The sequence below is a fragment of the Cervus canadensis genome, chromosome 2 (genome assembly GCF_019320065.1).
Source record: "Cervus canadensis isolate Bull #8, Minnesota chromosome 2, ASM1932006v1, whole genome shotgun sequence".
NCBI classification, from domain to species: Eukaryota; Metazoa; Chordata; class Mammalia; order Artiodactyla; family Cervidae; genus Cervus; species Cervus canadensis.
Genome location: NC_057387.1, coordinates 63,310,905 through 63,336,277, shown reverse-complemented (window position 1 = coordinate 63,336,277; position 25,373 = coordinate 63,310,905). Strand labels below are relative to the sequence as shown.

General features: G+C 39.4%; 1 protein-coding gene and 1 non-coding gene across 2 annotated transcripts in view; both read left to right on the top strand.

The window, feature by feature from the left end:
* The first annotated feature begins 10,403 nt into the window (after positions 1–10,403).
* The window catches only part of MIGA1 (mitoguardin 1), a 74,102-nt gene continuing 59,132 nt past the window's right edge, over positions 10,404–25,373 (top strand). Inside the window, exons 1-3 of the mRNA XM_043460917.1 lie at positions 10,404–10,548; positions 13,590–13,702; positions 23,824–24,001. Of these exons, the coding sequence (XP_043316852.1) occupies positions 13,604–13,702; positions 23,824–24,001 (277 nt within the window). The 5' untranslated portion in view covers positions 10,404–10,548; positions 13,590–13,603. The remainder of the gene's footprint in view (positions 10,549–13,589; positions 13,703–23,823; positions 24,002–25,373) is intronic.
* Positions 15,395–15,499, top strand: LOC122437473. The gene has a single exon (XR_006268297.1). It is a non-coding gene; the product is annotated as a U6 spliceosomal RNA (small nuclear RNA).

The following is a 25,373-nucleotide window of genomic DNA, read 5'->3' as shown; positions in this document are numbered from 1 at the left end:
GTGGTCGGCGGGCCTTCTCTCGCAGCCTAGCGTGGGCTCCAGAGCACGGGAACGCAGCAGTTGTAGCAAGCCAGCTCTCTAGCTGTGGCGCTGGCGCCTGGGGCTACTTGCCCCTAGCTATGTGGAATCGCCTCTCAGCAGGGATCCAACACGCATCCCTTGTTAGCAAGGCAAATTCTTAACCACTAGACCCCCAGGGAAGACCTTTTTGTTAAAAGCTTTCCTTTCTGTTAAAAGTGAACCCCCACTCATCTTTCAAGAGTTACCTTCTAGGAGAAGCTTTCTTTAACTTTTCCAGGCCATATGGGCCCTTCCGTGTATTCTCTAGCATACTTTCTAATGATATTATACTGCTGATTATAAATTATACAGTGTAATATCATTATACATCGCAATAATTTTTCAGTCTCCTGAATCAAACCAGAGGCAGGGATCTTTCTTACTCATTCTGATATTTCCAGCATTAGGCATAGTACAAGGCACAGTGTAGAAAATGGACGAATCAATAAAGTTGTTGCTTAAAAATATGAATAAATGTGAAACTATGCAAAAATTATGTATTTTCCAACTTGGAGACAGAGTAATTTTTTTTATACTTTTCAAAATGTCCATCATTTAAACGTACAGACAGCAGGTGCAGTTCATCTTATTAACTAATTATTTTTGTTTTCAGGCACTGGGCTGCATGCAAGAGCATGCAGGATTCTTTGACCAGGGATTGAACCCGCACCTTCTGCAGCAGAAGCGTGGAGTCTTAACCACTGGACCACCACGGAAGTCCTTCATTTTATTTATTTATTTATTTATATTTTAAAAAATTTATTTATTTATTTATTGAAGGATAATTGCTTTACAGACTTTTGTTGTCTTCTGTCAAACCTCAACATGAATCAGCCATGGGTATACATATATCCCCTCCCTTTTGAACCTCCCTCCCATCTCCCTCCCCATCCCACCCCTCTAGGTTGATACAGAGCTCCTGTTTGAGTTTCCTGAGCCATACAGTAAATTCCCGTTGGCTATCTATTTTACATATGGTAATGTAAGTTTCCACATTACTCTTCCCATACATCTCACCCTCTCCTCCCCTCTCCCCATGTCCATATGTCTATTCTCTATGTCTGTTTCCCCTTTGCTGTCCTGTAAATCAATTCTTTAGTACCATTTTTCTAGATTCCATATATATGTGTTCAGTTCAGTTCAGTCACTCAGCCGTGTCCGACTCTTTGCGACCCCATGGACTGCAGCACGCCAGGCTTCCCTGTCCATCACCAACTCCCGGAACTTACTCAAGTTCACATCCATCGAGTCGGTGTTGCCATCCAACCATCTCATCCTCTGTTGTCCCCTTATCCTCTGTTGTCCCCTTCTCCTCCTGCCTTCAATCTTTCCCAGCATCAGGGTCTTTTCAAATGAGTCAGTTCTTCGCACCAGGTGGCCAAAGTGTTGGAGTTTCAGATTCAGCATCTGTCCTTCCAATGAATATTCAGGAGTGATTTCCTTTAAGATTGACTGCTTAGATCTCCTTGCAGTCCAAGGGACTCTCAAGAGTCTTTTCCAACACCGCATTTCAAAAGCATCAATTCTTCAGAGCTCAGCTTTCTTTATAGTCCAACTCTCACATCCATACACACCCATAAGCAAAGTCAAAACAGTCCAACAAAAATAAAATACAGTAGATTGACTTGGCGAACAAAGGAAATCAAAAATTATATTTACCAGTTAAGAACAAAACTAACTAAAGCACAAAGTGGAAAACAAAACTAAAGCAAGGTGCCATGTTGGGAATAAAGTAATGAAAACAAAACTAACAAATATGTTGAGAGGAAAGAAAAGAAAGAAAGAATAGACATGCAAAGTTAAGTAGAGGTAGATGAAGATTTATATACATTAAAGATTAACTGCAAGGGGAAAAGAACAGAAGGAAAGGTAAACAAAGGAATAAATATAGAAAAAAATAATAGGTTCAAGGAAATTAAAATTAAAATTATAAAAAAGAGAAAAAAAAGGAAGAAGAAAGAAAAAAGGGGGAAAAAAGATAACTCCACAAAACTGCAAAAGCCCAACATAGAGGCAGAGGTTTATAACAACAATAAAAAGTGTGACTGAATATACACTATACATATACACCCATAAGCAAAATCAAAACAGTCTAACAAAAATAAAGTACAATAGATTGACCCAGCAAACAAAGGAAACCAAAAATTATATCTACCAATTAAGAACAAAACTAACTAAAGCACAAACTGGAAAACCAAACTAAAGCAAGGTGCCAACTGGGGAATAAAGCAATGAAAACAAAGCTAACAAAAACTAAAACAAAACAGACAAGAAGAAAAAATAGATATGCAAAGTTAAATAGAGGTAGACAAAGAAGATTTATATACATTAAAGATTAACTGAAAGGGGAAAAGAACAGTAGGAAAAGCAAACAAAGGAATAAATGTAGGAAAAAATAGACTTAAAAATCAAAAAGAGCAAGAAATAAAGGAAAATTCCACAGAACTACAATAGTCCAATGTAGAGGCAGAGGTATATAACAACAATAAAAAATGTGGCTGAGAAAGAAGAAAAGCTCAAAAGCTTAATTAGATTTCGTAGTACCAATAAAACTGACAACTACAAAGCGGGGGGGGGGGGAAGGAAAAAACAATACCCGAAAGAATCTGCAGAACAAGTCAAAACATAAGAATAATAAATGTTTTTCTTGAGTCACTGCTATCAGAGTCCTCTCCCTCGCTGGGAGTCACAGTCCACCTCACCTCCCTAGGATGCCCTCCAACACTGTGCTGATCTCTGGACCTGCTGTGGGGGCAGCTCAGATTACAATCTGGTTCTACCCCTGTGTGTTCTTGCCTCTAATGTCCACAGGTATCAGAACTAGTGCGTTTTCTTTTGTGGGAGCGCTCAGTGTCCTTTCATATATTCCATAGACACAGAGTCTGCCGAGTTGATCGTGTGGACTTAATCTGCAGCTTGTACATCTGGTGGGAAGGCTTTGGGTCTTCTTCCTTAGCCACACTGCCCCTGGGTTTCAGTTGTGGTTTTATTTCCACCTTTGCATGTGGGTCGTCCACTGAGGCTGCCCTGGAGGACTTGGGTTCGCCCCTGTGAGGGCCAGGTGTGGAGGTGGTGCAGCTGCTTGGGTCACAAGGGTTCTGGCAGCACCAGGTACCCAGGGGAGTTGGCGGCTAGGGCAGCAGGAAATGGCAACCAGCGTTCGGCAGTAAGCGCCAGAATTCTTGCCTGGAGAACCCCCCTGACAGAGAGGCCTGGCAGGCCAGTCTACAGGTTCGCAAAAGGATAGATGGAAAGTGCATAGATGGAAGACTGTTTTTTGCCTGTGACAGCTCTGTCCCAGTAAGAGTTGAGCATGAAGGTGGCGCAGCTGCTTGGCTTGTGGGGATCCTGGTGGTGCTAAGTGTGCAGGGACACGGACTGTCTCCACTGCAGGAGTTATGGCCCTATCAGAGTCTTTTTTCGAGCCTCTTGTAGCTGGCGATCAGAAGGCCTCTTAGGCCAGTCTTTCTCCGTAGCTCTGCCCCGTTCAGGCACTTAGAGGGCTCCCTTGCCTGGGGTCCTGCTCTGTAGATTGGCGCATCAGGCACTTAAAGGGGCACCCTGGGTGGGGTCCTATCCTGTCGTTCAGTGCATCAGGCGTTTGATGGGCCAGTCTCTCTATTATTCAGTAGCTGCACCTTCCAGTGGAGAAGGAAATGGCAACCCACTCCAGTATTCTTGCCTGGAGAATCCTGTGGACGGAGGAGCCTGGTGGGCTGCTGTCCATGGGGTTGCACAGAGTTGGACACGACTGAAGCGACTTAGCATGCATGCATTGGAGAGGGAAATGGCAACCCGCTCCAGTGTTCTTGCCTGGAGAATCCCAGGGACAGAGGAGCCTGGTGGGCTGCCGTCTACGGGGTCACATAGAGTCGGACACGACTGACGCGACTTAGCTGCAGCAGCGGCAGTGCCTTCCAGGGGACCTGTGTCCCTGTCTGGGGTACATATGGCTGCTGCAGGGACTGCCTGATTCTCTTTCCATTTAGGCTGCCACAGATCAGCTGTTTCACTTGCAGCCTTAAATGTTTCTTCTCTGACTCAGACACTTGCCCCGATGTGGGAATCGAACCCGTTTCAATTCCCCTACCCGCCAAGGGCAGGTCTAGTCCTAATAACACTCCTGTTTTTCCCCCAGTTCCTTCATCCTCCCGAGTTTTGCCGTGATTCTATATATTCTTTTCTGCTGGTCAGGTACTCCTGTCCGCTCTCAGCTGGTGTTCTGCATGGGCTTCTGTGTCTGAACGTGTATTCCTGATATATTCATGGAGAGAGATGAACTCCACATCCACCTACTCCTCTACCATCTTGTTCTCTCCCTTCAATTTATTAATTTTAAAAATACAATGTGGTTTTCTAGACCTTTGAAATATTATGAGTTCTTAACGTACAAAATAGGAATTATTGTTTCATTGAGATTTAATTCTAATTTTACTGCTCTTCACTTTATTTATTTATTGCTCTTCACTTTAAAGTAGCTTTAGGATGAAGCTCTTAATAGGTAAACATTTGTGTTGTTTATGCTTTATATTACATTTTGATGTAAATACCTCCCGATAGAGTGCATGCATCTTATTGGAGCGGCTCAGCATTTTGATAACTACTGAGGCCCGTGTTCAGTTCACTTCAGTCGCTCAGTCGTGTCCGACTCTTTGTGACCCCATGGGCTGCAGGATGCCAGGTTTCCCTGTCCTTCACTAATTCCCGAAGCTTGCTCAAACTCATGTCCATCCAGTCGGTGATGCCATCCAACCATCTCATCTTCCGTCATCCCATTCTCCTGCCTTCAATCTTTCCCAGAATCTGGGTCTTTTCTAAGGAGTCTGTTCTTCACATTAGGTGGCCAAAATATTGGAGTTTCAGCTTCAGCATCAAAGGAGATCAAACCAGTCAATCCTAAAGAAAATCAGTCCTGAGTATTCATTGGAAGGACTGATGCTGAAGCTGAGGCCCAGGTGGCTCAGTGGTAAAGAACCCACTTGCTAATGCAGGAGATGTGGATTCAATCTCTGGGTCAGGAAGATCGCTGAAGGAGGAAATGACAATCCACTCCAGTATTCTTGCCTATAAAATCCCTTGGACAGAAGAGCCTGGCAGGCTACCACCTATGGGGTGGAAAGAATTGGACATGACTGAGTGAGCATGTACACAAGGTAATGCAGGAAAAACATGCTTTAGATCAGCCTCTGGCCTCCCATCTCTAGCTTTTATCATTTTCATAACCTCCTTAATTCTCGATTTTTTTCACATAAGAAATCTTGGAGGATAATGCTTTTATTAAGACACAATTCACATGCTATAAAATTCACATATTTAAAGTATACAGTTGAATAGTTTTTAGTATATTCATGCATTTGCACAACCAGAACCACAATCTAAATTTAGAACGTTTCACTATCCCGCAAAAGAAGTTTCATGCCTTATAGGCGTCCCCTCCATTTCCCCTCAGCTCTTTCTACCCTGGGTGACCATTAACCTGCTTTCTTAATAGAGTTGTCTTCTGGAGGTTTCACACAAACAGAATCATACAATAACATAATCATTTATGACTGGCTTCTTAACATATTTTCAAAGTTTACCCATGTTGTAGCATGTATCAATATTTCAATTATTTTTGTGGCCAAATAATATTCTATTATGTAAATTTACCACATTTTATTTTTCTTTTATCAGTTAGTAGACATTTGAGTTGCTTTTTTAATTTTTCTTTTTGTTCTTTTTTGATTGCTTCTTAGTTCCCCAACCAGGGATAGAACCACGCTCCCCACAGTGGAAGCACATAGTCTTAACCACTGAACCTCCAGGGAAGTCCCTGGATTGCTTTTCTTTTTCAGCTATTATGAATAGTGCTACTAGGCACATTCGTGTATAATTTGTACTTGATGAATATTCTCATTTCTCTTGCGTATTGTCTAGGCGTAGAATTGCTGGGTCATGTGGTAGCTCTATGTTTAACATTTTGAGGAACTGCATTTGCAATATTTGGATGTGCATGGAATAGATGTTCTAAATTAGCATCTAGATGTCTTGGTTGGCTTAGTTCTGACTTGTAGAGGAGTCTTGTCAAACACTCTTGGGTGGGTGAAAAGAAAAAAGATACAAGAGCCAGTATATGCCCAATGGCATTCTATTGATTTAAAGGAAGGACCTGAGTTATTTCTGGGGACTCTGCCAGGTTTTAGCAGTTAATGTAGAAGCTAACTGGATACATGAATTACCTAAAAGAATTCATTTACTTAGGTAATGTAATTGGTTTTAATTGTCAGAATGCTAGACTTTGTTCAGGCTTAATGTTGACACTTGATAAGTGCAGGTTCCACCCAGTAATTAATGAAGTACATTGGTTATATATTATCTCAGCTGGAGTGAGCAGTAATCCTAAGTATCTGGAATAAAATATCAGATATACCCAATCAGTAGAGTCAAATCCAACTTTGGTGTTTTCTGCATGTGGTCTACTCCTAAGAGCTGGCTCTTTTCTTCAGTCCCTTTAACACATTCCTCCATGATGATCTCCCCTCTCCCAACTTGCTGGGGACTTTTCAGAGTTTCATTTCCTAATACTTCAAAAAAAAAATCTGTAGCTAACCACTTCGATAGTCCACTTTGGTGCTGATTTCAAGATATAACCTTTTAAGATATAATAATTCAAGCCTGCTACATTCTGTGGTATTCTCATGGTTCATAGGAAAAATTTTCCTTGTAAAATTGCAAGTATAGGCCACTTCTGCTGCAGCCCTCTTTCTTTCTGCTGTGTCATCAAATGCCTCTTTGGATAGTGTATTGCTTTTAGATTCTCCCAGGTGGCACAAACTACTGGGCACAGAGGTCAAATTGAGTGGGTTTTTTTTTTTTTTTGGCTGCATCACACAGCATGTGGGATCTTAGTTCCCTGACCAGAGATTGAACCTGCATCCCCTACAGTGGAAGTATGGAGCCCTAACCATATGGGCCACCAATGAATTCCTGTCTGAGTTTCTTTTTTTTTTTTTTTTTCTGTCTGAGTTTCTTAAAGTTCTTTCACTTGTCTCAGGTGGGGGGTAGGATGAAATAAGCAAGTACTCTTTTCTCTCCAGGCTTCCCTGGTGGCTCAGTGGTAAAGAATCTTCCTGCCAACACAGGAGACTCGGGTTTGATCTCTGGGTTGAGAAGCTCCCCTGGAGTAGGAAATGGTAACCCACTCCAGTATTCTTGCCTGGGACATCCCATGGACGGAGGAGCTACAGTCCATGGGGTCCCAAAAGAGTCAGATGTGACTTAGCGAGTAAACAATAACTTCTTTCTCCATTCTTAAGGAGAAAAAAATGCACAGCACTCCAGAAAAATGCCTCCAAGGCATTTCTGTTCTCCAGTCTTTTTTGATCAATTCTGCTGTATCATTCCCTGAAGGTACGTGTAGACTAAAGGTTGCAAAATGGGCTTCACATTTTCCTAGCAAGCCCTGTGTGGATGATCTAGCATCCTTTTTTTTTTAGAATGCTCAGGGCACTTGGCATCTATTTTTCTCTACTTTAGAGCTTCTGCCAAGAGACGTGGAAAAGTCCCATTTAATATGCCATATATCTTAGAAATACGCGTTGGGGAGTGTTCTAAATTCTTAACCATTTTTTTCTTTTGGTGTCATGGGTGGACTCCATTGACATTCTGGTAAAGCCTATGAACCCCTTTCTCAAAGTAATGTTTCTATGTTTATAAAACAAAATATTTATGATTCCGAAGGAAACCAATTATATGCAAATAGAGTTTTATCCTTGGATCCCACAGAGTACAAATAAGCCAAGTTAAAAACTTATATGAAAATCTTAGTGCTTTACAAGTGTTATTACATTTGAACATCCCAATAAGGAAACTGAGACATAATGAGGGTAAGTACCTTGCCTACGGCCATGTACCTAGTAAATGGCAGAGAATGAATTCAAACCCTGGCAGTCTGACCCCACAGTATGGTTTCAATACTATACACATAGGATCCCCCAATTCACTAATGGCTGGTGTAGCAAGTACCTCAGTTTTTGAACAATAGTAACAACTAATCTTCATGAATTCCACTTCCTGTTTGGTGAGCTTTACACGATGGCTTTAGTTATCTGGGGGAGGGCAGACCTTTAGAATTAATACAAGCCCCATTTTTTTTTTCCTGGGCCAGGATAATGGAAGATATCAAGTTCAAATATGAGACTGTGTCGTCTGTTGCTAATATCCATGCAGGCCATCCTGTCCAATGGTTTAAGTTACTATTTGTTCAGTGTTCTTCTGCTTCTAGATAACAGCATCCTACCTGATATATCCAATAATGACTAAGATCGAATATTCTAGTAAGCCATGAGAAAGGAGGCTTGGAGCACATTATATTTATTTATAAAAATAAATAAAATATGGTATTTCTTAAAGAGTAAAATATATACCCAGTGTGTAACAATATCTTTCTTATAATGGCTATTGTGGTATTAAAGAAGATAGTGTCCATAGGAAAGTTGCTTTAAGTGGAGTCATCATTATTACTTCCCAAGAGGCATTAGTGGTAAAGAATCCACCTGCTAATGCAGGAGATGCAAGAGACTTGGGTTAGATCCCTGAGTCTGGAAGATCCTCTGGAGTAGGAGATGGCAACCCACTCTAGTATTCCTGCCTGGGAAATTCCATGGACAGAGGAGCCGGGCGGGCTACAGTTCATGGGATAGGAAAGAGTTGAACAAGACTGAGTACACACATCATCATCATTATTACTCTTCTTCCCATTAGGCTGAAAGTTTGAAAGTTGTGGGAAGTAGGAAGGAGGCAGCAGAGAGAAGATGGAAAAATAAACAAACACAGCCTTACAAATTTCAGCTTCTTCAAGTGTCAAGAGCACTATTTCCTTTATAAGTGCACAATATTTTTTTTCCATTTATTTTTATTAGTTGGAGGCTAATTACTTTACAACATTGTAGTGGTTTTTGCCATACATTGACATGAATCAGCCATGGATTTACATGTGTTCCCCATCCTGATCCCCCCTCCCGCCTCCCTCCCCAAGTGCACAATATTTTTACATAGGGGCTTCCCAGGTGGCACTAGTGGTAAAGAATTGGCCTGCCAGTGCTGGAGACAAAGAGAGGTGGGGTTTGATCCCTGGGTCTTGAAGATCTCTTGGAGGATGGCATGGCAACCCACTCCAGTATTCTTGCCTGGATAATCCCATGGACAGAGGAGCCTGGCAGACTACAGTCCATAGGGTTGCAAAGAGTTGGGTATGACTGAAGTGACTTAGCACCCACGCAAGCGTTTTCACTTAGAACTCAGTCTGTACAATTTTAGTTATTATTCATCAAGTAATGTCACCCGTGGGCTTCCCCAGTGGCTCAGCAGTAAAGAATCTGCCTGCAATGCGGGAGACAAGAAGACTCCCGTTCCATCTCTGGGTCAGGAAGATCTCCTGGATGAGGAAATGGTAACCCACTCCAGTGATCTTGCCCAGAAAATCCCAAGGACAGAGGAGCTTAGAGGAGTACAGTCCACGGGGTTGCAAAAGAGTCAGACACGACTGAGCCACTAAACAACAACAATAATGTCACACATTGGTACTACTGTTCACCCTATTTTCCATTTCACTAAAAGGGAATTTTGAACACCACCAGAAATAACTGTTCATTCTTGTTTCTTAGATAGGAATAGTAACATGTGCTCTCATGTTTTAGCAATCCTTGCAAAATTATTTTGGCTTTTCACCACAAATATGCTCAGAAATTGGAATTTTTAAATCCTCAACTTGGACGAAATGTTTGGGCTCAGGACTGCATATAAAAACAGCATGTTAAGCAAAAAAAAGAAAGAAGGAAAGAAAAAAGCCAGCATGTTATTTTGTTGTTCTCCCTCCCCCCTCATTAGTTTATGTGTTTTAGACAGAACCTCAGAGCTGTTGAATACCTTGCCTAACTTGGAGAAAAGCTAAAGAGGAATTGAAGTAAATAAAACATCATTAATACAGGATTGGAATGCTCAACATTAATCTGTTTAGGGGCTGAAGGTCTGTAGTAGAAGTTCTTAATCTGGGAGCCATGGATTGGTTCAGAGTATCTAACCATATATATACACAAAATAGACGTATATATTATATATATTCTTTTGGTAATGTACAAGCTATTTTCTTTTACTAATGTATTAAAATGACATATAGAGAAAATACCCCATATTTTTCACCGGATTCCTAGGATGGTCCTGAAGCCCTCAAAAGGTTACAACTGCGATGCTATTTTTTGATGCAATTCTTGCATTGTACAGTTCACAGCCAGCGGGAAGGGCAGGAGCCTCTACCCTTAACAAAAATGGCGGGAGCTGCTTCACACGTAGCCCCTCACGCAGAAAGGCTAGGAGGCCCCCGCTACCTTCTCTCCACCTTCCCACTCCTGACCCCGGAAGGACTCCGCCCCCGGGGCCAGGCTGCGGCTCAGCGCCGGGCTGCGGCGGGGAAGCAGGCGTGGACCGGCTGCACTGGGCCTGGAGCACCAGGTACGCGGGTGGAGGGGGCGGGTGGAGGGCTGGCTGGGGTCTCAGCGGCCGCGGGTTAGTGGCAGAAGGGTGGGCGGGAGCTCTGGCCTTCGCCCTCTGGATTCCGTGCCTGGGTGGAGGAACAGAAAGCCAAAGGGAGGCCCGCCACGGAGCGCTGAATCAGGGTGGGCTGGCTGGCCACCGCTTGGAGCCCGAGCGAGGGTCTGGGTGGCCGGGCCGAGAGGGAACCCCTTTCCTGGTCTGGTGAAGAAAAAGAAGCCCGCAGAGGATAACGCAGGGAGGGCGGAGGAGGCTTGCGGGAGGAGCCGCTAGTGTGGTCCAAGTTTCTGCAAGAATGTCCCCGGTTTGAGCGGGGAGTGGTTTTTGGAGGAGGAAGGTTATGCTTTCTCTGAAGGGGCTTACTGAGAATAATTTAGCATCAGGAGGTTTGTGGCCTCGGAGCCCTCCTGTAAATAAAGCTGTTCAACATTTATTTTATGGAGAGAAGACTAAAAGGTTTTGCTTGTGCACAGACCTTTATCATTATTATCAGTATTCCAAGTAAGCATTTTCACTGTGTTTCAAGTATCTTCTCAGAATTCTGTTGTATAGATTTACATTTCACGACAAAATTTGGGGGATGTTTCAGACTTTCATTCTTGCTTGGATTATAAAGTCCAATTTAAGGGTGTTTAAGAAACAAACTCTGTATATGCCACATTTTTACAAGTGTCTTGTGGTTAGAATTGGAGAGAAGCGAGTGATATTACAGAGTATAATATTTTTGGTGATGATGAAACTGTCTCCATGTTTTTTTTTTTATTAATACGTTTGAAAGCAACTGAAATGACTGGTTTTAAAAAGCTGCTCAATTATTAATGATTAAGTTTGGAATCACTTAGTGATTTTAAATGAAAGGGTATGAGGTGGTTAGAATGCAAAAGTGGACGTTTATTTTTAAGAAAACCGCTGCAGCAAATTAAAGTGTTTGCTTTATTTTCTTTTTCTTCTGCTTCAAAATCTGGAACTGTTTTATGGAGAAAATCACTTTGGGTGAATTACTTTCAGGATTTTTAAAAAAGTGAGATAGTATAGGTAGCTTTATTGGTCCAGAATCTATTTAGTTACTAAAAATGTTTCTCAAAATGAAGTTTTTTTTCCACGGGGAATGGTAAATCGTGCTTCCTTCTTGTTTTGTGAAACACTTGAAAAAAGTAATACACATAGACACTTTAAAAAGCAAATATTACAGAAGCATTTTTAATGAAAAATAGTGGTTTCCTGCCACCCTGCATTCCTAGTCTCATTCCTCAGACTTATTTTGTGCTTGTTTAACAGTTTCTTCCTGGTTTCCTTGTATTTCTCATTAATATGTCTGTACCACAGTTTGTCAGTTGGAATTATTTTTTTTCCATTTATTTTTATTAGTTGGAGGCTAATTACTTTACAATATTGTAGTGGTTTTTGCCATACATTGACATGAATCAGCCATGGGTTTACATGTGTTCCCCGTCCCGATCCCCCCTCCCTGTCAGCTGGAATTAATGTACTGATTATACTAAGCCGAAAAATTGTAGTTAGAATATGAGTGTGGGGAAAATTAAGTTTCCACTCCTTGGATGTCACTGATAGGGAAAAAGTAAACTGTTAGTAGCAGTAACCCACCTTAAGAAATATTACTGTGTTTGATATGAAAGGAAACTACTATTTAATCAGTGGTTTTGATAGTCTTCTGAAAAAAAAATAGGGTTATTAAAAGAAAGGTTAGAAAAAGAGCAGAAATAAAGGACTTAACAAAAGTATAGCAAATAAGCTATAGAGGGATTGTTGGTAATTTTAATTTTCTGTTTGGGAGTACAGCACCATCCAAGGAAAAGAAATACTAAATTTGGTAAGCATAAACATTCTAGTTAGTGGGAAGGCCTACTCTTGTATAATACATCAGAAACAGTTCTCAGGCTTTTTCCCAGCCTGTATGAAAGGACCCACTAATTTTGTGCTTACCCCAGAGCCTTTTATACTTAATTCAACTCCCTACAATGTCTTATTTCAGAAAGGCTATGTTTTGATAGCATATAAAAGATTGGGAGGTGATATATGTACCTATGGCTGATTCATGTTGAGGTTTGACAGAAAACAGAATTTTGTAAAGCAATTATCCTTCAATTAGAAAATAAATAAATTTTAAAAAGTTTTCTTTCACTAGGTAGTGTATTTCCTTAATATAAATGAACAAATTTGTAGACTTAATTTATATATCAGTATTGTGTGAATTTGTTTAATGTGTGTCCAGCTGGGTGCATGTATAAAACTTGAGTTTCTGGCTCTATAAAGCATAGACCTAGACCCCAAACCATTGTGTTTTTATCCGCATTCTGCTACCTTTAAGCGTCTCTCTCGGTGATGACTGCCTTCTCTGTGAAGAACTGACAAATTTCTTTCTTTGGTTTCAGTAGAAATAGGCATTAAAGCACTATTAGAATTTCATAGCAGGTATGTGTCATTTCTTTCAAGAGCTTAAAAATGGGACAGTAATACCAACTATAGTCCAATATAAAGTAAATTTTTTAAAAATGGAACAGTAGGAAGATAAATGCTTGAACTATGAAGTTCAGTGAGCCTTGAGGTTCATTTCTAGCCCCTAAAGTCAAGATTCCAATCAAATTTCTTTCAGTGACCTCCCCTCAATCCCTGCTATTATTGGAAGGAAATGTGGAAATAAAAGTATTTTAAATTATTATTTAAAAGCTGAAACATTTATTTCACCAGAAGAGAGAGAATATAGAACCTACAGTTTTTTAAGGAAAGTTGACTAGCTGAACTCAAAGTTCAAATCTAACTCATTTTCCTTTTGGCTATTTTGGCTAATAAATGAACTTTTAGCTTAAGTAAATTTGGCTCAGAATATTATTTTCTTCAGGTTAGTGTAATATCATGATTAATTAAGTGTGAAAAAAAAAAGCTTTTTAAAAGAAGAGTTAAATTTTCAATTTGTATCTTTCATTTGGTAGAATAACTAGAAATCTTTGTGGCTAATATATTTTGTGTTTCATTGAATTAAGATAGAAGAGGAGTCATGTCAGAAGAAACAGTGAGTGAATCACAGTTTTCCTTGAAGACGGCAGCACTGAGAGTGTTTGATCTTCCTCTATCTTGGTACTATTCTTTCTGCCAGGTAAAACTAAAAAACAAATAACGACATTGACTAAGTTTATTGCTCAGAGCATATTATGTTTACAGTATTTAAGTTTCCTTTGGCGTTTTAAATGGTTCAAAGTGTTTGTTAAAGTAGTTTTAAACTTGATTTTTATTTGTTTCATGGTTTTTTTTGTTGTTGTTGTTGTCAAAAATCTTCCTACCTTAAGTGAATTTACACAATCTGTTATTACAATTATTTTCAGATAATTATGTTATTTAAATAGACTTGTTCTCACTATTAACAATCCTTTCATGTTAACTTTGTTTTACTGTGGTAAAATATATATAGCATAAAATTTACCATTTTCACCATTTTTAAATGTGCAGTTCAGTAGCATTAGGTGCATTTATACTATTATGCAACCAAGCTTGAGAACTCTTTTCATCTTGTAAAACTGGAACTCTAGTGCCACTAAGCAGCAAGTTTTATTTTTCCTCCCACCAGCTACTTGCACCCTTCATTGTATGTTCTGTCTCTATGAATGTGACTACTCTAGATACCTCATAGGGCTTCCATGGTGACTCAGTTGGTAAAGAATCTGCCTGCAATGCAGGAGACCTGGGTTTGATCCCTGGGTTGGGAAGATCCCCTGGAGAAGGAAACGGAAATCCACTCCAGTATTCTTGCCTGGGAAACCCCTTGGACAGAGGAGCCTGGTGGGCTGCAGTCCGTGGGGTCACAGGAGTCAGACATGACTGAGCGACTAAACCACGACAGCCACCACCAGGTACTTCGTAAGTGGAGCTGTGTAGTATTTGTCTTTTTGTGGCTGGCTTGTTTTCAATTAGCATAATGTTTTCAAGATTTGTCCATATTGTAGTGTATGTCGGAATTTCCTCTTTTTCTCCCAAGTTGAAAACATTTGATTTTATGTATATACCAGATTTTGTTTAATCATTCATTGCTGGATACGTGGGTTGCTTCTGCCTTGTGATTTTTGTGACTAATATTTTTGTGAACATGACTGTACAGATAACTGCTTTCAGTTCTTTGAGACACATACCCAGAAGTGAGGTTTCTGGATCATATGGTAATTCTATTTTTAGTTTTTTGAGGCATTGCTGTACTGTTAACCATAGTGGCTGCACCATTTTTTATTTCTACCAGCACTGCACAAGGATTCCAATTTCTTATTGTGGTTTTGATTTGCTTTTCCCTAATTAGTCATGTTGAGCATCTTTTCATGTGCTTATTCTCCATTTGTGTATTTCATATAGTAACGGTCCTTTTTTTTTTTTTTTTCCCTTTGGGCCAGGCCACACAGCCTGCAGGATTCTAGTTCCCCGACCAAGGATTGAACCCAGGCCCTGACAGTGAAAGTGCTGAGTCCTAACTACTGGACTGCCAAGAAATTCTCAATCCTTTTATTTTTAATACCTGCTTCCAATGCAGTTTGCACTCCATTGTAGTAAATAAGTAAAGACTTCCCTGGTGGCTCAGAGGTAAAGAATCTGCCTGCAGTGCAGGAGCTACAGGAGAGATAGGTTCAATCCCTGAGTCAGGAAGATTCCCCTGGAGAAGGGCATGGCAACCCACTCCAGTATTCTTGCCTTGAGAATCCCATGGGCAGAGGAGCCTGATGGGCTACAGTCCATGGGGTCGCAAAGAGTTGGACACGACTGAAACAACTTAGCACACACACGTAGTAAATAAAAAGATACATATGGAGTGCTTGCTTTGGCAGCACACATACTAAAATTGGAGCGACACAGAGATTAGCTATGGCCCTTGTGCATGGATGACACGCAAATTCGTGAAGCGTTCCATATTTTTAAGTTAGAAAGAAAAACACCAATACAGTATACTAACGCACATATATGGAATTCAGAAAGATGGTAACGATGACCCTATATGCGAGACAGCAGAAGAGACACACATGTAAAGAACAGTCTTTCAGACTCTGGGAGAAGGCAAGGGTGGGATGATTTGAGAGAATAGCATTGAAACATGTATATTATCATATGTGAAACAGATCGCCAGTACAGGTTCGAAGCATGAGACAGGGTGCTCAGGGCTGATGCACTGGGATGACCCTGAGGGACGGGATGGGGAGGGAGGTGGGAGGGGGGATCAGGATGGGGAACACATGTACACCCATGGCTGATTCATGCCAATGTATGGCAAAAGCCACTACAATATTGTAAAGTAATTAGCTTCCAATTAACATAAATAAATTAAAAAAAAGATACATATGGAAAGTAGCATTTATTTCACTAAACTTACAATGAATTTCATCAAATCTAAGATGATCATTTTTCACATTTCAACATTTCTAAAACTTGCTTACATCTTAAAATGAATAGTGTCTTAGAATGATAAAATACAGTATGATTTTATTTCTCTCTTTCTTTTTTTGGCCACATCATGTGGCATGTGGGATCGAATAGTTAGTTCCGTGACCAGGGATCACTTCCTGGTCTACTTCCCCAGCAGTGGAAGCTCAGAGTTTTTAACCACTGGACCGCTGGGGAAGTCCCTTTTATATAGGAGAAGATGTTACACAGATATATTGTATGAGAATAATACTACTTAGTGTTCACTGTGTTTAAGGTGTTAGTTAGGTCTTTTTTACATATAATGTCTCTAATCCTTAAAAGATTCCTCAAATTTCTATATCATCTTCAATTTATAGTTCTGGTGGCTTTTTTTTTTTTTTCTGGTGGCTTTTTAATAGCTTACTTAACTTGTCTAAAATTGTGTCTATTATATGGGATTTGAACTTGCTTTTCTTTGACCCAAAAACCTATTTGCTTTCTTTTTCTTTCTTTCTTTTCCTTTTTAGGATTACATGATTAAAAGAAAATTTGAAAAATACAGAAAAGAATTAAAGAGAAAATAAAATTGCCAACAACCCCTCTATAAAAGTTTACTGCTATACTTTACTTAGGTCTTTTATTTCTGCATACATCTCTCTGCTCCCCAGTCCCTCACTCCCCACCCCCACTGCTTTGTCCCCCTCGAGATTACATTTGAGATTATAAAGTTGTATACTTTGAGCATTAAAAATGCTTTATAAATATAGGTGTGCTATAGTTTATTGAATATTTCCCTATTTTTGAGTTTTTGGGTTGTTTCAACAGTTCATATGTGTATATACATGTGTGTGTATATTCATATATATATTTGTCCAATTTTTATATTTTTATTTATTTTTTATTCCTAGAGCTGAAAATATTAAGTCTAAGTGTTTGGTATTTATTCTTTTATTTGTTTGTGTTACTGCACCATTTGGATGACATTTAAAAAGACCAGCAATCCACTGTGTGTAAAACACTGTCTTAGAGATTTTATATTGTATACATTTGTAAATTCTTTAATCCTTACAGTGATCCTAAACTAATGTTATTCTTTAAAATGTATTATTTGAATAGTTGGAGGCTTCCCTGGTGGCTCAATGGTAAAGAATCTGCCTGCTGATGCAGGAGAAGGGGGTTTGACCCCAGAGGGGTCCGGAAGATTGCTTGGAGGAGGAAATGGCAACCACTCCAGTGTTCTTGTCTGGGAAATCCCATGGACACAGGAGCCTGGTAGGCTACAGTCCATGTGGTTGCAAAAGAGTCATTGACTAAACAACATTTATGTGGTTCAAAAATCAAAACTACATATATGTACACACACACATACATACATGGAAATGTTTTATTTTATCTCAGTCCCTATCCACATTAGAAATCAGCAAAAACAATTATATGTTCTAATTTTCTCTTCTTTCTAACAGAAAGCATGCTACTTAATATTCTTGCTTTTTTTGGTGCTTAAAAAATTTCTTGGAAATTTTTCCATATTAATATATGCAGATTTTTTTATACCTATAGCTGCATGATGTTTTTATATATGGATATTTGGGTTCTTTCTGATCTTGTTCATTACAAACAATTGTTGTTCAGTCACTAAGTTGTGTCTGACTCTTTGCAGCCCTAGGGACTGCAGCATGCCAGGCTTCCCTCTCCTTCACCATCTCATGGAGTTTGCTCAGACTCATGTGCATTGAGTTGGAGATGCCATCCAGCCGTCTCATCTTCAGTTCAGTCGCTCAGTCATGTCTGACTCTTTGCGACCCCATGAACCGCAGCACGCCAGGCCTCCCTGTCCATCACCAACTCCCGGAGTTCACCCAAACCCATGTCCGTTGAGTCAGTGATGCCATCCAACCTCCATCATCCCCTTCTCCTCCTGCCCTCAATCTTTCTCAGCATCAGGGTCTTTTCAAATGAGTCAGCTCTTGGCATCAGGTGGCCAAAGTATTGGAGTTTCAGCTTCAACATCAGTCCTACCAATGAACACCCAGGACTGATCTCCTTTAGGATGGACTGGTTGGATCTCCTTGCAGTCCGAGGGACTCTCAAGAGTCTTCTCCAATTCCACAGTTCAAACACGTCAGTTCTTCAGTGCTCAGCTTCCTTTATAGTCCAACTCTCACATCCATACATGACTCCTGGAAAAACCATAGCCTTGACTAGATGGACCTTTGTTGGCAAAGTAAAGTCAATGTTTTTTAATATGCTGTCTAGGTTGGTCATAGCTTTTCTTCCAAGAAGCAAGCGTCTTTTAATTTCATGGCTGCAGTCACCATCTGCAGTGATTTTGGAGCCCCCAAAATAAAGTGTCTCTGTTTCCATTGTTTCCTCATCTATTTTCCATGAAGCAGTGGAACTGGATGCCATGATCTTAGTTTTCTGAATGATGAATTTTAAGGCAGTTTTTTCACTCTCCTCTTTCACTTTCATCAAGAGACTCTTTAGTTCTTCGCTTTCTGCAATAGGGGTGGTGTCTTCTGCATATCTGAGGTTGTTATTTCTCCTGGTAATCTTGATTCCAGCACAGTGCTATAATGAATAAGCTTGATATACATTAATTCACACAGTACAGATATAGGATTAATTTTTAGGCTTTGTATTTTTGGGTTGAGTAAATGTACTTAAATTTTGATAGATATTGCTTTTCAAAATTTGAAATTGAAAATTTTCAAATTTTCTCCCATAAGGACAGTTTTGTTTTGCACTCCCCAAAGCTTTGGGATTTTTGCCAGTTATTTTTATATGTTTTATCCAAACTAATTCTACTGTACAACCTGCGTTTCAGTCATAGGAATAATTTTCTGAGGCCAGGACTATTGTCCACATTATTCCATGGAATATTTTTTAAAATAATACAAAGAATCATTGCAGATAAATTAAGGATACATCCTTTACTTTCAGTCATAGTATTGGGTATCCAAAACTCGTTCCACGTTATGAAATGCACCAAGGTGGGTAAGCAGCCTACAGCCTATGGGCCAAGTCAAGGCCACCACCTGTTTTTACAAGTAAAGTCTTATTGGAATATAGCCATGTTCATTTGTTAATATATTACCTGTAACTGTTTTTGTGCTGCAAGCGCAGAGTTAAGTGGTTGCAGTAGAGACCCGTATGTTCCCCAAGCCTAACCAAAAGAGTATGTTGGCCCTGTACTAAGAGAGCAGACTATGGTTTGAAGAGCATCAAAGGACCAAGTAAAGACCAAGGAAAAGCGCAGAGTTCTTGTGTAGACAGTTCTGTAGCTTTAGAATTACATTGATGTTTTATGGAAAAAGACATGTATGAACTTTTGTTCATTAGTTCAGCCTCCCAAAATTGACAATCCATTTTGGATGCCATTCAGTTATATAGTTAATTGCATACTAAGATACATCGTCAGTGCAACTGAAGTAATTTTAGCACATGGTACATAGCGTGCATGGATTTAAACACATCTTGTGTGATATGTTTTGATTCACATCCCACTGCTATGGAATTGTGTGATCTTTGGCAAGTTTCTTAACCTTTTTTAAAGCCAATTTGTATCATCTAGGAAAAGGAATGAAAAGCATGTTGTCTGGCATACAGAAAAGATGAGTGAACACCTCAATAAATGTTAGCTCCTGTTTTATTTTCTTGTGTATTTAAGGAATGATATATTTTCCAAGTATTTTTTTCTTTCATTTGATAAATACATACTCTAAATAAATTACTTGTCTTTTACTTCTGTGGTCTTTATAAGGATTTCTTTGGTCTATTACTGTCTTTCATACTAATACAAGCAAACTTTTTTCAGTTGGAAACCACAAAGTGAAGTGGTAATTAGTTTAGTTGATTCTCCAAATTCAGAGTGTTAATCAGAAGAGTCTTACAATTAGCTCATCACTTAAAAATATTAATAAAAAATCTGTCTAAATGTAATGAATGTGGTATCTTGAATTGGCCCTATAATAGAAAAAAGAACATTAGTGGAAAAACTGGTTAAATTAGAATAAATTCTGTGGTTTAGATATTACTGTCCTAACATTAATTTCTCAGTTTTGACAAGAGCACTATAGTTATGTAAGATGTTACTGTTAGAGAAAAACAGAAGAACTCTCTCTGCTGTCTTTGCAACTTCTCTGTAAATTCTAAAATTATTTCAAAATAAGGTGTTTGTTTAAAATTTTTTAATTAAAATTATAAGCACACATTTCTGGAATGCATGCTATGTGTCAGATATTACTTTCAGCAACTCTTTGAAGAAGATGGCATTATTCTCTCTTGTCCAAAGGTCACAGTTAGTATGTGACATGTGGTGTGTTCCATTTATCAGAGAGATTCATTCAAACTATGTTTGTTGAATATCTTCTCTGTTTCAGTTGATATAAAATAGTAAATTCTGCCCTCACTGAGCTTAGAACTTCATCAGGCTCTTAGAGCTGCCCCTGTGCCCCCCTACCCCATGACAGTAAAAAGGTGTGTGAGGTACTGTGTTAGAGAAATAGATCAATTTAGTTCTGGTTAGAAATGTATGCTGAGTAGCAGGAAATAGGTTATTGGAGCAGGAAACTTGTGAGTGACTGACTATTCTCTGTCTCCTGAGAACATTAGATGAGGCGGGGGTGGGATTGACAAGAACATTAAACAATGGCATCAGGTTATGGAGTGGGGAGGATTGTGGAATCTGAGCACAAGAAACAGTGTCTTATTCCTTTCTTGTTATTCTCAGTGTTTGGCCTATAAGTTGGTGCTCAGTTCATGTTGAATGTAAGGACAGTGTTAGGTTTTCATTTTCTCTGAAGTTAAGGAAATGGCCTATATCACCTCAAAAAACCCCTCAAGAGTTTGGGATTGTGAGATGCTGTATTTTCCGTTTTCTGGGTGATGATATAGGAAGTAATTGACTTTCCTGTGGGGGGAACAAAGTAACAGAAGAAATGGTAGGCAGGAGTAATAGTAGAAACTTTCAGACCTTGTGTCATCTAGACTACTTCTGATAAAAAACTTTTCATGGGAAATTTACCCTGTTTTCGTCGTGGAAAGGTTTCTTTTTTCATAAGATTAAGACTATAAGTTGTAATGGATCTTTTATGCAAAAATAGTAACATGTAAACAGAACTTGGATCTTAAAAGTGAATTGATTTATATTTGAATTCATATTAATGAAGCGTGTTATATTTCTGACAATAGTTTTAATATTGTATTTATGTCTCCTAATAGTTCTCTAATTTCACTGCCCTAGGATATAGCAGAACATAACCACTTAGCTGTGGCTGGGCCTGTGTTAATAGATTTTTTTTTTCTTTTGACCACACCAGACAGCTTATGGGATCTCATAGTTTATGGGATTGAACCGTGGCCACAGTGTGAAAGTGCCGAATCCTAACCACTAGGCCACCAGGGAACTCCCAGTAGATTATTTTCTTTAGTAGAGGTCCTAATTTTCTTATCTTACATTTGCTTATGCCATAAATATTAAAATTTGATCTAAGAATTATTTTTTTGGAGGGCGGGATAACAAGATCATGGCAGTTTATAAAGTACAATGAGAAGTAAGGTATTCTTAATGACAGTGCTATTTTTAGAATTTATTTTATTATTGGATGTTTAGCATCCAAATTCCAGGAACTGTTTTCTTTTTTTCCCCCAAATCTCATTTGGTTGCCATGAACATTGGAGCTATGGTTCCAGAAGGAAAAACAGAGATGGAAAGAATAAAAAATTTGGCAGTACCTGTAGTGAAGACATTACTGAAGAGAATAATTCTTACAGTTTGTAAAGGGAAAAAAGCCTGGGACAGCACTGGAATGTTCTGATTTTTTATGATAGTTTTGGAAGATTTAAGTGGATTTGGAAGAAAAGTAGAGTAAGAATAGTTTTAAATTTTTTGTTAGATCATAGTCCTTGATGCCAAATTCTAATGACAAGTGGAAGTAAATCATTTCTGGTATACAAAAAAAAATGGAGCTTTTTTTTTTTTAAACTTTATTTTATTTTTGGCTGTAGTGGGTCTTTGTTGCTGCAGGGGCTTTTCTCTAGTTGTAGGAGCGGGGGCTTCTTTTGTGGAGCACAGGCTCTAGGGACACAGACTTAGTAGTCGTGGCTCACAGCCCCTGGAGCACGCAGACTTCACTCATGGCGTGTGGGCTCAGTAGTTGTAACTCTTGGGCTCTAGAGCACGGGCTCAGTTGTTGTGGCACGTGGGCTTGGTTGCACCTCGGAATGTGAAACCCTCCTGGACCAGGGATTGAACCCGTGTCCTCTGCATTGGCAGGTGGGTTCTTACACACTGTGCCACCAGGGAAATCCCAGTGTTCATGTCAATCTTTCCTTGCAAACACCAGTCTTCTTAGTTTGGGGGCCATTTGATTACCCTCCAACTTCAGCATTCTGATGAATTCCAAACAAAATTGAGAATTTGGCATTTGGCTTTTTTGTAGTTGGAAGATTGAACTCTTTGTGATACTCTGTCTAGCTCTCATTATATCCCCAAAGCTATAGCTTTATTTTAAAGTTCTTTTGCATTTTAGGTGATTAATAGTGTGTGTCCTCCAAGAAAAAGATAATTACCGCTTGCTCTTATGTTAGTACCTAGTTCATACTTAACATTACTGTATTTATCACATTATACTGTAGTTATTTGTAATACATTATTTGTATATCTGTCTTTACTCTTAGCACACTGCTTGAGGTAAACAAGATCTGTATCCTCTGGTGCTTCTTGATCAGTGGGAGACATTTGATACATACTTATTTGTTTTTTGTGGCAAAAGCAAGTTTATTGAAGAAAGAAGGAACACCTCAAGGGAGGGGTGGCCAAGCCAAGAGAGGCACTGGCTGATACATACATGCTGAATAGAATTATACCAAGATTTTCATTTTCATTTTCATAACACAGTCCTGGTATATTGTAGAATGCTGAGTAAATGTTTGTTGATTAATTAATGAATAAAAAGGCTTATTCAGATGACTGGTTGCTCAGTGGTAAAGAGTCTGCCTGCCAATGCAGGAGATGTGGGCTCAATTCCTGGGTCGGGAAGGTCCTCTTGAGTAGGAAATGGCAACTGACTTCAGTATTCTTGCCTGGGAAATCCCATGGACAGAGGAGCCTGGGGGGTTGCAGTCCATGGGGTCTCAGAGTCAGATATGACTGAGCATTTGGACAACAACAACAAATGATATTTATAAATTGAGTTAATTTATGTTTTCCCAGATTTCCAGATAGTTTGAAAAAAAAAAACCAGTTCATTTTAAGATGGCCAATGGAAATGTGCTGTGTGACTTGGAATGAAACGGGGGCTCTGTAACAACCTAGAGGGGTGGGAAAGGGCGGGAGGTGGGAGGGACGCTCAAGAGGGAGGGGACATGTGTATACCTATGGCTCATTCATGTTGATGTATGGTAGAAATCAAACCAATATTGTCAGGCAATTATCCTCCAGTTAAAAATAAATAGAAAAAAATTGGTTCATTTTAAAAGTCTGATTAAATCATTCCTGCAATTAAAAATCTTGCTGTTATTCAGATAGAAGATTGAGTTGCATGAATTAATCATTAGTTATTTAACAGATATTAATGGAATTGAATTATTTTGTGCTCCTGATGACTTTTTGATTTTTATTGTTTAGCTGAGAACTTTAGAGTAGTGGCTGATAAATTACTACATTTGTTTAGTATGTTTTTGAAATTCATTTGGGCTAGCTGTCACTGAAAGAGTGAAATAATGTTATCTTGGCATTATTTAGAACTATATTAGCTTCAGAATAATTTTAGTCTTTTTGTAGGTTTTAAGCAAGCAAATAAAATACTTTTTTTCCCACTCTGACTGCATCTTTTCTAGATCAAATTTTCGCCAGTAGCTAAAAAGTTATTCATGGTAACTGCAGTGAGTGCTGTATCTGTAATTTTTCTGGCCCATCACTTTAAAAGAAGACGTGGAAAAAAGAAAGGAAAAATGTTACCATGGGAACCAGAGCACCTCATACTTGAATACACTAAAAGAGCAGCATCAGACAAAGGTATGTAGAAATAGCTGAATTAGGTCTACAAAGGAAATTTTATGTGTACATCATTACTGGAGTGCAGTAATTTCAGTGTTTTAGTTTCCAAAATTTCCTTGCTTGATATATAACAGGGCATGGCCCCGCCCATCAGAACAATTTGCCCCTCAGTCAGTTTCAGTTTACCCAGTTTGCTCCTCAGTCAGTCTCTCCCATCAGGAAGCTTCTAAAAGCCTCTTATCCTTATCCATCAGAGAGCAGACAGAATGAAAACCACAATCACAGAAAACTAACCAAACTGATCACATGGACCACAGCCTTCTCTAACCCAATGAAACTATGAGCCATGCTGTGTAGGGCCACCCAAGATAGATGAGTCATGGTAGAAAGTTCTGACAAAATGTGGTCCACTGGAGAAGGGAATGGCAAACCACTTCTGTATTCTTGCCTTGAGAATCCCATGAACAGTATGAAAAGGCAAAAAGATAGGACACTGAAAAATGAACTCCCCAGGTCAGTCAGTAGGTGCCTAATATGCTACTGGAGATCAGTGGAGAAATAACTCCAGAAAGAATGGAGAGACGGAGCCAAAGCAAAAACAGTACCCAGTTGTGGATATGACTGGTGATGGAAGTAAAGTCTGATGCTGTAAAGAGCAGTATTGCATAGGAACCTCGAATGTTAGGTCCATAAATCAAGGCAAATTGGAAGTGCACAAACAGGAGATGGCAAGAGTGAACACTGACATTTTAGGAATCAGTGAACTAAAATGGACTGAAATGGGTGAATTTAACTCAGATGACCATTATATCTACTACTGTGGACAAGAATCCTTTAGAAGAAATGGAGTAGCCATCATAGTCAACAAGAGAGTCTGAAATGCAGTACTTGGATGCAATCTCAAAAACGACAATGATCTCTGTTCGTTTCCAAGGCAAACCATTCAGTATCACAGCAATCCAAGTCTGTGCCCGAGCCAGTAATGCTGAGAAGCTGAAGTTGAACGGTTCTGTGAAGACCTACAAGACTTGCTAGAACTAACACCCAAAAAAGATGTCCTTTTCATTATAGGGGCCTGGAATGCAAAAGTAGGAAGTCAAGAAATACCTGGAGTAACAGGCAAATTTGGCCTTGGAGTACAAAAGGAAGCAAAAGTTAACAAAGTTTTGCCAAGAGAACACACTGGTCATAGCAAACACCCTCTTCCAACAACACAAGAGAAGACTCTACACATGGACATCACCAGATGATTAATACCGAAATCAGATTGATTATATTCTTTGCAGCCAAAGATGGAGAAGCTCTATACAGTCAGCGAAAACAAGACTGGGAGCAGACTGTGGCTCAGATCATGAACTCCTTATTGCCAAATTAAGACTTAAAGTGAAGA